Source organism: Solenopsis invicta, chromosome 3 (assembly GCF_016802725.1).
Source record: "Solenopsis invicta isolate M01_SB chromosome 3, UNIL_Sinv_3.0, whole genome shotgun sequence".
In the NCBI taxonomy this organism is placed as follows: Eukaryota; Metazoa; Arthropoda; class Insecta; order Hymenoptera; family Formicidae; genus Solenopsis; species Solenopsis invicta.
This window is the reverse complement of record NC_052666.1, coordinates 30,424,576-30,438,408: the sequence shown is the minus strand read 5'-3', so window position 1 is coordinate 30,438,408 and position 13,833 is coordinate 30,424,576. Positions and strand designations below refer to the sequence as shown.

General features: G+C 28.8%; 1 protein-coding gene across 5 annotated transcripts in view; it reads left to right on the top strand.

The window, feature by feature from the left end:
• Positions 1 to 13,833, top strand: part of LOC105204568 (PDF receptor) — a 30,480-nt gene that overhangs the window by 13,845 nt on the left and 2,802 nt on the right. For all 5 annotated transcript variants that reach the window (XM_039446495.1, XM_039446492.1, XM_039446493.1 and 2 more), the window contains 9 exons: positions 296 to 459; positions 2,129 to 2,232; positions 3,375 to 3,519; positions 6,469 to 6,571; positions 8,841 to 8,961; positions 10,579 to 10,657; positions 11,393 to 11,478; positions 11,921 to 12,101; positions 12,607 to 12,721. In XM_039446495.1, the coding sequence (XP_039302429.1) occupies positions 412 to 459; positions 2,129 to 2,232; positions 3,375 to 3,519; positions 6,469 to 6,571; positions 8,841 to 8,961; positions 10,579 to 10,657; positions 11,393 to 11,478; positions 11,921 to 12,101; positions 12,607 to 12,721 (982 nt within the window). In that variant the 5' untranslated portion in view covers positions 296 to 411. The remainder of the gene's footprint in view (positions 1 to 295; positions 460 to 2,128; positions 2,233 to 3,374; positions 3,520 to 6,468; positions 6,572 to 8,840; positions 8,962 to 10,578; positions 10,658 to 11,392; positions 11,479 to 11,920; positions 12,102 to 12,606; positions 12,722 to 13,833) is intronic.

The window sequence follows — 13,833 nt, the reverse complement described above, 5'->3', positions numbered from 1 at the left end:
TTTTAACATATGTGTTGGTTATTTAATACTACAATTTAAAAAAGTGAATTTGCATTTGTAACGTACGTAAATTAATTTTAATAAATGCAGAGTATTTTTTTTTTTTTTTCTAAAACAAGAAAAAGATAGAAAGTAAATTAAATCGAGGTTATAATGAATGCAAATGAAAGAAGAATAATGAGTAAAAATAAAATACCGGCTTTGGTCGATGAAACAAAGGTGCGATTAAAGGTATTTCCAATAACGGCAAGATAAAATTTGCCACATTATCTTGTATCTCGCGTATTTTTTCCAGAAACCGTGGAGAAGAAATGCGGTTACAACGGACGTTGGGAGGCACAAAACGGCACAAGCATAAACGGGGAATCGTTTATCGGTTGGGCGAATTATACCACTTGTTTAACGCCAGAAATGCTATGGCTTCACTACAGAGTCTACAACAATAATGTCGAAGGAGAGGTAAGTTTCATCAGAGACAATATTTAATTGTGACTAGTTGTAATCTGGACGGCCAACCCTCATGAAAAATACATCCAACTAGTGTTCAAAATGACAATCCATTGAGTGTTAACTTTCAAGTTAGAGATTTATTTGAGAATTCAACACTTATTTGAGTGTATTTTTTATGAGAGAAATCCGTCGAGAACAAATTTTGAAAGTGTCTGCTAAATTTTGTTAATAGTACGTCAACAAAATCTGCTAACAGAATATAAGGATACATTGACTACAGAAACTGAACAAAATCTGCGTTTAACCGTTTAAATAATGTGTTTTATTAAAATATTTATGAAATGATAGATTTCATCCGGTTTCTGTCGACCATTTGTTGTCAGATTATACCGGCAGATTTTATCGATAAATTTAATACGGATATAAATGATATTGGATTTGTTGCAATATTTGTGTAAATCTGTTACCAATATATTGTCATACTATAGACAGGTTACTTACTGGGAATATGCAAATTTTTAAATCAAATTAAAAATTAGGAACAATTTTATATGTATTTTAATTATGTATAAAAATTAATTTTATATATAAAAATCAGTTAAATTACTCAATGTAACAAGAAACTTTTTTGAATTCATAGCATGTATTAGAAATTGGAAAAAACGTACGTGCAGCATGATTTCTTTTTCATTATAAAGAATGTTCCATCGAGAAATGATAATCGAAACTAGAAACCCTTTAATAAAAGTCGCGAACTAACTTTTATAGGCAGAGTAGTAGTTTGTTAAAAAATTCATGACAGAGAGGGAAATATATTATATTTCTCTGTTTAATATACACATCTCTTTACATTCACAACTCTCGTTCAAATATGTCGGACCAATCAAAAATGATTCCCTTGTGTCGCGACTCTATTCAAAACATAGAATTAATATCGATATGATGTCGAAGTTGAATATTAAATCGACATTATTTTGACTTAATTATTATTTCACGGAAGTACACAACAAAGAAATTAATAGAGTAATAATTTAAATATAGAAAACAGCTAACTATTGATCTTGATATATTGCTACCATTGCTATCATTTTGACAATTACGTCTATCAAGAGTTAATGTGTGTATCAAATAAATTTGCAATTTGTAAATTACAAAAACCGTGTAGCGCGCACGTAACGCGTGTCTATTTTGCTAGTGTTTGTAAATTAGAGATTGACATGTAATTAAGAGTATTAACTTTGGTATTATATTTAATTTGCGCATTATTCACCACGCTGATTCCTAACATTTTTGTTTAATTTGATTAGTTAATGAATATAGGAGATCTGGAATTTTCTATAAACATTTCGCATCTGTTTGGAAATAAATACGTATAATTAAATTTTATAATAAATTAAAATAAAATGTTATTGTTATACATGGGAATATAGCATTTGCTAATAACTTGTTACTCTGATGAAAAATTCTGAGTTGTGGAAGCGATAAGAAATATATCGATAAAATGCAAATATATTTTCATTACATTAAAGTACAAATTCAAAATTTAATTAATCGATTGTTTTGTCTCCTTTCTCTGATAAAAGTAAAAATATATCGATAAAATGTCAATATATTTTTATTACATTACAGCACAAGTTTAAAATTTAGTTACACTCGATCGTTTTGTCTCCTTTCTTAGATGAAAATGGAAATAGCTGAGAAGACACGTACCTTGGAATTTATTGGTCTCAGTATATCTCTAGTAGCTTTACTTGCTTCCCTCGTGATTTTCTGTCGATTTAGGTGAGTATTTTAAAAAGTACATTTTATGTGTGTGAAAGAACTCGGTGTAAATAAAAAACAGGTCTCGCTACATTTTTTCTACAAAGTTGTCAAAAACGAATTTAAATTTTAATTTAATTTTCAATTTGATTTTTAACTACAAAATTACTACAAAATTTATCTGAAAGTTTTCGATGAAATCTTATTCTAACAATTTTTTTGTAAAAAAAATTTGTTTCTTAAGATATATTATATAAACATTTTAAAAAAGCAATGAGTTTTTTATCAATCATAAATATAGATAAAATCGGAAATTATTAGCATAACAGGCAAATTGGTATTACATTTTATTGCAAAAAAACAATAAAAAAATTATTGCAAAGTATTTTTTTATAACATAATTGCTATTCTTGAAGTTTTATTTCATCTTAATTAAAATAGCTTTATTAATTAAAATTTTGGATACTTTATATAATTCTAAACATATTAAATTTGTGAAATTCTGTTTAAATTAATTAAAATATAAAAGTATGTATAAAAAGTTGACCAAATTATTCAATTGCGCTTTATCATTCATTTACAGATTTTTAAATGATTTTCCACTCAAAACAAATAAGTTTCTCTTACGTCATACTCTTTAATAATTATGACATCTTCTCTGATTGGAAGTGGCAGTTTATTCATATACGTAGAGAAGTTTTGGAAAGCTTAATTTACTCTCCAAAATCTGGAATATTAAAATTACTTTATTTGTATGACTACATAAAAGTGTCAAAAATATTATGTTTTTTGTAGCTTAATTCCCTAAAGCAATAACGTTATTTCAAGAAAAAGGCTTAAGTATTGTATCTTTTCAATTTATCTTAAGTCAAAAAATGTAAAATTATCTTTCTGTTAGGTAATAAGCTTTAAAATTGTTTTGTTCCACTCACTTAACGTATGATGTGATAAGATATTCTTTCCATATTTTCAATAATTCCTTTTCAATAATTTATAGCACTTTTCGTAAGGACGAAATCTATTTTTTCAGTTCTGCAAAAGTAAAATTTTTTAACTTTTGGGATTTCTCAAATAACCGATTTTATTGAACAAATAATCACATTTAAAAGTCATTAATCCAAACGGCTCAAGTTAATGGTCGGTCTTTGCGTTCAATTTCCTAGGTCGTTGCGAAACACGAGGACAAGGATTCACAAGAATCTCTTCGTCGCCATGGTAGTGCAGGTCCTAATCCGATTAACGTTGTACATAGACATCGCGATCTATCGTAGGAAACCACATGGCATGCAACGAGGAATAGGAAATACCGTAAGACACGATGAGATTACTTTACTTCCCTAACAAACAGGAAAAAGAGAATTATTTGTTAAAAATTAAAAGAAATGAAGATACCATCACACTTGGGTTTCACTTTTTATAGTTGTTACAACAGTTACTTTTTTAAAAGAAACTAATATACATTTTTTATATATTTATATATTCTCTAACATAACTGACATTTTGAGGCTTTTAAGGCAGGAACTCAGAAGATCTAATTGAAAATAGCAGCCAAATTTCGATTCAAGTATTTTCCTAATCTTTTTCGCAGAAATCTAATATTATTACTAATTCTGACTTTATCTTTTGTTTCCGCTAAATTATTTACTAACGTAATTAGGAAATGAGAGCGATCGCATTTATACCGAGGCAAAGCCTTTCTGCGAAGTCCGGGAATAAAATGCGGCTTTATGAAAACTTGGATTAAACCATTAATTAAATTCAAATGAATCTCTTTCTCGTGCATGGAGAAACGCAGATTTTAAACGACTTATATACGATTTACAGAATCATATATCTAATCTTTGATCTTTGATCTAATACAAATTGATTTAAAGCTGGTATCAGATTATGCATTGAAGATTGAGATTAAAGCTTGAAGATTGAACATTGTCCAATCACATTACGTTATTACAATATATACCATTATATCGAAAATTTTTCCTGGAGAGTTTGGAATGTTACAGCTTTAAAAAATAATAGATTATTGAAAATAAACTTGAAAAATGTAACGTCAATTAACATAAAATTATATAATCTATTTGTTTAAATAATAGAATAAAATAATCTTTTATTTTTTATTTAAAGGAAGGAAAACTGATAGCATAAATATATAATATACAAAAATATAATTTGTTAAATTTTGTTTATAATAAAGCCTACCCGTAGCATGTAATTATAAATAAATTTGCACATTTAATTTTTCTTTTGCATTTGTCTCTTGTTGTCACATGTCTTGGGTCTTGTGATTAAAGAGTTGCCAAGCTATTGGGTAACATTGTGATTAAAGACTGAAAAAATAGACTGATCTCTAATTCCAATCTGTAATCTCAATCTTTGCTTTTTGTATTCTAATTGGTCGAAATCCAATCTCCAATACGCAATCTCAAAGCAATCTCAATCTCCAATGCGTAGTCTGATGCCAGCTTAAGAACATTTAATCTAAAACATTTAATCCAAAGACGACCTGACCTAAATACAATTTGCTCTAAAGGCGATTTGATCTAACAGCAATTTGATCTAAAGGTAATGTAATACAACGTTAAACATTTATAGATATCGTTTTGCTCATTAAGTAGGAGGAAAAAGGGTGAATCTCGCTTCTCGTGAAAAATCGAAAACCCATGTGGAGCAAAACAATTACAGACCTCGTTTCGCTCATTAAGCAAAGGGAGGTGAAAACCCATACAGCACAGAGAGATTGCAGGAACATTGCAGAATGATTTCATTGAAATATTGTAATATTGCATTTTGATTGCGAAACATTGCTGCAACATTGCTGGAAGATTGAAGCAACATTAAGATGTCCGCTTTTTGAAATATTGCATTGAAACATCCCATTTTTCCAAAATATTTACATAAATATTAATACACCACATAATTCCAACGAACAAAACAATATTTGTGTAACATTTTAAAAAACATTTTTTGCAAAAAAAAATTTTGGGAATATTTTTTCCGAAATTTCCACGCAGTCACCCATCCAAGTCGCGATTCCAGTGAATGTTGCTTGACTTCTGTAATTGCTGCGAACTGATCCCTCATGATGACCTGTGAACACCTTTATGCTGATATATGTATATAACTTGTAGATCAGGTCAATATACGTTATCAAAAAAATAAAATATGTATAATTAAAGCACAATATTTATATAAATAAATATAAAATTATAGTTTTTTTTACTAATTTTGCAAATACAGAATAGCATCTGGAATAACTTTTCTGTTATTTGTTTAAATAAGATGCAATTAGAAAATATATATCAATATAATACAATAATTAAATTAAATATAAAAAAATTTTTATTAAAAAAATAATTAAAAAATATTGTTTGTTCAATGGGCTGTAAATCGAGATTTCTTCATATATGGACCTATTTTGTCTTTGATATAAATATTTATGTTTCTTAACAATACTATGATGCACACAGCACCACGGAACCGCATGCCTTTTTCTAGACATCTTAGAGTTAACATTTGAAGGATATCTGTAGACGTCTATGCAAAGTTGATTTACTGTCACCTTTGGAAGCTTGACTTGGATGAGTCTACTTACAGTCGATATACGGTTGTTGATATACAGTCAATGGACGGTTGTACTGTTAGAGAATATAGAGATTCAGCGGAAAATTTAGTAACGTCGCCCGACCTTAGTTTGCTAAATGCGGATGAATAATTATGGATGAGTTGAATTAGTATATTATTATACGCAAATATTCTGCTTTGGCTCTTTATTGCCACTACTTTATTAAAAAATTATGATATTGCAATGTTTCCGGAATATTACTGGCGTATGCCATGCGATGTTGCAGGCATATTGTTAATTTATGTTTCTGCAATGTCTCCGTAATATTGCATTGCAATCTGCAACATTGCAACGTTGCTGCAATGTTGCTGGAATTTTCTGTGCTGTATGGGAACTGATTAGTGTCATTAGATTAAATCATCATTGCATTACTTTGTCTTTGAATCAAATCGCTGTTAAATCAAGTCATCATTAGAATCTAATCGCTGTCATTTCAAATCGTCTTCAGATCAAATCGTCTTTAGATTAAATTGATACATATTAGATCAAGTCGTCTTTAAACCAAATCTTTGTTAGATCAAATAGTTTTAGGTCAAATGTTCTAGATCAAGTTTCCAAATACGCTTTTGTATGTATATACACGTGAGCCCGTCACTTTGCGCATAATTTATTACATTTTTCCGCCTCCTTTACAGCCGGTGCTGTGCGAAGCGAGTTACGTACTACTGGAATACGTTAAGACTGCGATGTTCATGTGGATGTTTATTGAGGGACTGTTTCTGCACAACTTAGTAACCGGTATGTCCCTCCTCAGAGGGTAGGGCACTCCAGATGGCACAGTAGTTCAAGAAAAGTTCACAAAGACTTTATTGAAAAGAGTTACCTAAATCTTTCAAACTTTTTCAAACAAATCATATAGTGTTCAAAATTTGTTCATTTTTCTTACAAAATGCTAAATAATTCGAAAAAGCTGAATCGTTTAAAAACTTTCAAGTAATTCCGGGTGGCCGCATGACTTCCCGACTACCTTCTTTGCGCAAACGAACTGTTATAAACTCGGTGTCTCGTAACACTACCCAAGTACTTTCGAGATTCCTTAAGCTGACAGCGTCGGGAAACTTCAAGTATTTTCAACAATGCTCAAATACATTCAGTGATGTAAATGGCCCGAAACTTTCTAGCGTTTATTTGTAACAACAATTTTTTTGTTTACTTTTGGAAAAATTTGTGATTCAAAAATCAGTGTTCGTCGATGTTTGCGTCCATTTAGTCCCGTGGGGTCAACTCTACTATTTTGTAAAAATCAATAAAAAACTATAACTTTATATATTTTTTAAAAAAACATGCTCTAATTAATGTTTTATTTTTTTAACAACATATATTGAAGTGATCTATCAATGTTACATATGTATTAATATAAGATGTTCACGAATCATTAATTAAATAGCAGTTCCTGTGCACGCAGAAGTCAATGTTGACGTTAACGGTTCTAGCTTGTGGATATGTAGTTGTTTGGAAATTTTTGAAAAATATTTCTGGGAAAAAGATTCCCAAATATTTCCCTTTTTACTTTAAAAAATACTTTTATTTTATTTAAAAAAACGTTAAAAATACATTTTTTACAATATTTTAAAATGAATATTTTTCCAATGAAATAAATTTGGGAATTCCAAGTAAAATGATTTCTTTTTGAATACATTGCTGAATTTTTTATGAATTGTTACATAAACTCTTTTTTACTGACATTTCCTGATGTATTCGAAAACAAAATGAATTCTGTCGTGATATTTTTTGAAGATTAAAAGAAATTCATTACTTTTTTAGCTGGTGACTCACAAAATATTTAGGAAACATAATCAAAAGACTAATGAGAGTGTTAACGCGATACTCTATGCGCAAATTATTACTGTTTAAAATATAGATTTTATTTTAATCCAAGTAAATATTTTGTCGGCACTTTGGGTCATCTTCAGCAAAACAAATACAAAAACTGTACAGATATCAATCTCCATAGCAAAGGAGTCTTTCAATGCATTTCTATGATATCAAATGATCATTGTAGTAACAACCTGGTTTAAGGGGATGCTGAAGTGACACTTGAACTCACTCGACGTCGGTATTACAGATTATTTTTTTGCAGCAAGAATCGAGCGATACGAGATAACGCGGATGATTGGCACCCATTGACAGCTCTAGATGCCGTGTTGGACTAAAATTAGATAAAAAAAGATATAAATTTAACATTTTCGGCATAAAGTCGATCACTATGAGGCACATTAACTCCAATACTTTAATTGAGGAGAAGGATTTTTAAATTTGTAAATGCAATTAGAAAAACGGCGTGTGCGAGAATTAATTGTCTTTAGTCAGTAAAAAGGGACATCTTTAGCATGCCCTTAATATTCCAGTGTCAAATAGTAAAACAAGTTTGCCACAGAGTATTCAATTTTAGACAAAGTATAGACAAGTATGAAAGTTTTATAATGGTGACAAGTTTTTCTAAATTCACAAGAATAGAAGTATTATATCACAACTATTATTCGATACTTGGTGCCAAATAATAATTTTTACTATACAAAAAGTTTAATATAAGAAAAGCCGAGTCGGCCATTATTATCCCGGCTTCATGACTGTGTTTCAAGTCCGACGAATATGCGGCGCGTAACTTAAATTGGAAATTGTAAAAATTAAAAATTATTATTTGGCACCAAGAATCGCTGTGAGTGGTTTTCATTATAGGTCTTCTATTCTGTGTTTCAATTTCATCAGTCCAACATAACGTATTAATGTTTTCCAAATTTATTTGTAGTAACTGAATTAAGGATATCAACAATAGTTAAAGAATTGTTTGGTATTGTAGTTTATCAACAAAACATTTGAATTAAAACAAAGTCTGTATTCTGAATAGTAATAACTTGCACGCTAACAATCTCATTAGCATTTTGATTAAGTTTCCTTCTAGGTGAGCTCAACACTACTAACCTTTTAGGAACTCTTGGTGTCATCTGGAAAGTCACGTTTAACTATTGTCATGTAATTCTTTATTTTGACGGTTATAATTTTATAGTGACAGTCTTTCAAGAGACATCTTATTACCGCATGTATCGATTCGTTGGTTGGGGATGTCCATTATTAATGACTTTAGCTTGGGCCATCATTATGGCGTTTTATTATCATCCAAAATCAAAGTAAGTTACTTAAGTTATTGCATGATTATTGAGAACGAGATTAGTCTGTTTGTTAGTAGTATTTAATATATTTTAATCACGAATAATATTGACAGAAATTTGTATTTTCCAAAAACTCTAACTTGATAAATAAAAATCCCCAAACAAAATTCTGTTAAATGTTTGTATGTGTATTGAATTAAAGAAAATCTCGGACAACACATATAAATCTAAAATCAAGATGCAAGGTATCTTAAAGATGTTATTAAAACACGGTGTCTAAAGATAATATTACTACTTTACAAGTTGCAAATATATAACACTGCCTTAATACTCAGAGAGAAATAATAAGTCGGATCGACATCAAATCAATATCATTTTGACGGTTGAAATAAGATCAAATTTCACGTCTACATCGATGTTAAAATGTACGAGTTTTAATGCTATTTGGATATCAATATCGACATTGAATTGATATCGATTCAGCGACAATTTAATTATTTCTCGGAAGTCGTTTAATGGACTGAAAGGACGGAAAAATCATACTAAAAGTTACAACATTTATTAAAACAATTAAGATAAATAATACTTTTAAAAATAAACTTTTAATTTAACTTAATTTAATCTCTTAGTGCAACTTATAATTAATTTAGCTTTTCGTGAAACTTTTAAATTTTGTTAATTACACCTGTCAAAGATTGTAAATGTTATCGACGTCTGATCAAAGTCGATCTGATTGATATTTTTTGACGTGAAAAACTTATTGACGCCATCGACGTCGAATCAATATCAATCCGACTTATCATTTCTCCCAGAGTAGTACACTTTATCCTAAGGATGTCCCAAGGACGTCCATAAAAGATCTGTGCTGTTTGGGTGACTATTATAAAGTGAAGACATCTTAAAATTTTTAATAATCTGGTGGCGATTGTGGCGTTGAAAGCTTGTGCGATTACTTTGTGGCGGAGACCCAGGTTTAAATCCGACTAGAAACATTCGAATTTTTATTCAAACGCTATTTCTCGGAAGAAATATTAATCAAACCACCGAGAATATCTTGCCATAAAAAGCTCCTTTCAACAAACCATTCAAAACCGGCATTAAAAACTATAGGCTGCATATATCTGTGTAAATTGTAAAAAGGGCGCACCATAGAAATACGTTGATGTAAGGGTTAATCACACTTTTGACTGATTGTGAATTGAGGGAAAAAATGACATTTTTAAGATGTTTTGTCCTGGTCGTTGTTATATTTTTTTCAATACTTTCTTTACAGTTTTTTGGGATTAGGGGAGATAGTAGAGATGCGTAAAAACATCTAAAAATAATTAAATTAATTAGCAATTTAATTTTATTATATTTTTGTTATATCAGGGTTCTTCTTAAAAAGCTGTGTTTTAAATTTGATAAACATTTAGAGCGCAATTTGGGGAATTTTATAAATGTTTATAAATTTATCTAAAAAATTATTGAGCACTAAGAACTGTTTTCAACTGGTTTTGTCATTCCTTATTAGTTTAATTTATTTTTAAGATGTTTTATGTTCTGATTTTAAATATTTGGTCATCGTGTTGTCTGCACTTTATTATATATATATATATTTATATTTATATTTATATATATTTATGTTTATATTAGATTTCTCAGATGCTGGTCAGGTTATAATTTGTCGTCCTACTTTTGGATTCTCGAAGGGCCCAGATTCGCAGTTATATTGGTAAGAAATTTACTATAATAATATTTTAATAATTGTTGGAAGACAGAATTAATCCCGTATATTTTTTAAATTATATTAATTATAATTGCATGTAATATAATTTTAACCGTTAAAAAATGGAATGGATCAATTATATTTATTATATTATTATGTACATGTAAAAATATATATTTAAAACAATTGTGAACTTATGAACTCACAGATAACTGTAATTATTTTAATGTCACTGACTTTTCCTATTAAATAATAAATAATAAATTTGTAGAATACATAATAATTGATTTCTTTGTAGGAATGAAATAAAAAGGTTAAAAGGGGAGTCAGGATAATTAACGAAGGAGTATGCAAAGCGATAAATGTCAGCGTTCTTACATTCATTATATATTTTAATTGCTACAGTTTCGAACCATGATAACAATATCAGAGTCAAAGTAAATGCGTATAATTTAACCGACCTTCTCGAAAATCGCCTATTGTATCGCGAAATGGGAAACTTTCGTTTATGATCCTGCGCGATAAATCCGATCAGGATATCTCTGTCTAACATACTTACGATCGTGATCCGCGTGAAATGATCGCGTAAATGCATACATCACCTACATCTTAAATAAAAGAAACGCGCAATCAAGCGGTCATTAATCAATAAGAAAACGCAATTTACATTGTACCTAATAATCAATTTAAATAAGTAGCTCAATACCTGATTGTGTATTTTCTCTCATTATTTTTTTTTAGCTCAACTTTTTATTTTTGCTGAACATTATAAGGGTACTCGTAGTGAAGCTACGGCAAAGTCACACAAGCGAGATTGAACAGGTTCTGTAAGTACGCAAACAAGCGATAAATTAGAATTTCTATAAAAAGATTAAACGCTAAAGACACTTTCGCACATTTTTGAATTTGGAAATTTGCAATTTTTTTTTGAAAGTATAATTCCTTTCCAAGTCGTAAAAGAGTTGATTACCTCATTTCAATTTTTCCAAACAAATAAAATCATTTTCCACTTAATTTGTTTTAGAGTAAAAAAATTTCCGCAAAAACATTAGTTTTGTCAGTATATCTTTTCTAATGACTTTTGATATTCCGCTTGGATTATTTACTCGATTTAATGGATTTAATTCAAAGTATTTGTTATTTATATTTTCAGGATACACACAAAAAAAACAATTATTTTAACATAAAAAAAAGCGAATGCGTATTTATGTTTTAAATCGAAAATAGAAACCAATTTCGATTTAATTGTAATAATTTTGCTACATATAGGAAAGCCGTGAGAGCAGCCGTGGTACTCTTACCATTATTGGGCATTACTAACGTACTGTTCATGATTAAAGTTCCATTGGATAACGTAAACAAGTTCGCCGTGTGGTCCTACTCTACGCATTTCCTGAGATCGTTTCAGGGTCTCTTCATCGCGACGCTTTACTGCTTCCTTAACGGCGAAGTGAGTCCATTCTGTTTAGAGGCATTATCACAATTAGCTGCATTCGTAAAGTTAATATATTATTTTATAATCAATTAATTCGATTAAGATTTACTGAGAATAAATTGTTTAAGATTCTTATTTGTTTTTATAATAGATGTTTATTAAAGCATCTAGTTAATTTTATTTATTTTATAGATCATTATAGTTACTAAATTTACTCTAAATTTTAGAAAAAATAATGCTTGTATATATAAATAACTATACGCATTATCTTCTTTCAAAGTATTGTTAACTTATCTATCAATTTATCAACTTATCTATCAGTTTTTGAAACTAGATAAAATAAAAATAATTAATAAATAAATGACACGGGTGCGATCTAAGACCATATCATGTTTAATAGTACAGTAAGAAAAAATTATTTTTTATAGAATTACTTATGAAAAAATTAATTTTAGTTATTATAAAAAAAAATACTATAAAAAGAGATAGAAGTTATATAAAAGTTTTATGTCTCATTTAGGTAAGACTAGCTTTGGATAAAACTGTTGCCATTCATCTTTCTCTGAGAGGAAGCGATTTGCAGACTAGGAGACGTTTGACTCTCAACGGCTGTCCGCCTCAACAAATAACTTCAGGTAAATGTGACAATTAAAGTATAGTTGAAATGGGCATGCATCCTCCATTAAAATTCAAGATGATTCAAATTTGATATTAATTAATTTCAATATTAATTAATTTCAATACTTGATTGCACTATTAATTTCTTCGTGAATTATATAAATAAATAACAGTATAATAAATTATTTATTTAAGTACGATGATACAAAAACAGTACTGATAATTATGATAAATTATTTCTTGACATCTTCAATATTAATTGATGTCTTCATTTTTTTTGTAATTACGACGATCAAGCATTAACATTAATCCTTACTTTAATGAATAAACTCACATAAAAGCTAGTAAGAAATGGAGTTTTAAAAGCGCAACCACTTGTTAAAAACTATAGGTATTTTACTTTACTATTTTAACCTTTCAACGAAAGTTTTAATTTTTTTTATTTATTCAATGATAGTTAAATAATCATATGAATTTCTGTAATATGGTACGCTGAGGATAACTTCAAAGAGAATTAAAATGTTCTTTGAAATATTAAAATAATAAAATAAAATATTCTTTTAACAACCCTTTGAGATATTAAAATAATAAAATAAAATATTCTTTTAACAACCCTTTTGCGCTTTAATAAACCAACATGCAGTTGCAGTTACAAACATACCTTAGTTTCTTTGTGAGTTTATTTGTTAAATTTCTAGAGTTCTCATGTTAATTTAATATTTACAATTATATTTATAATCAATATATAATATATAATCATATTATTTTAAGTTTTAGTAACTTTAAGTGTTTTTTCAAACATCACAAAATGCAATTTTGTGGTTTATTATTTAAAGCATTAATATAATAAGAATACTCAGGGGCATTTTCCGTCTGAAAAGATTTCTCCATACATAATATCACATTTATCGGATCAGTGAAGCAGATAATCGTATTCGAGGATTATTAAGTTATTACAATGTCATAGTAAATTGCACTTCCTTCTTTACGAAACTTCAAGATAAAGAATTTATAATAATAAAGTCTCTTCTGCAAAGTGCATATTAATCTTCAAAATACTAAGTTGTTTGATTTTTAAGTACAATATGAAAGATATATTAACATCTGCAAAAAATATATTTTTCACACA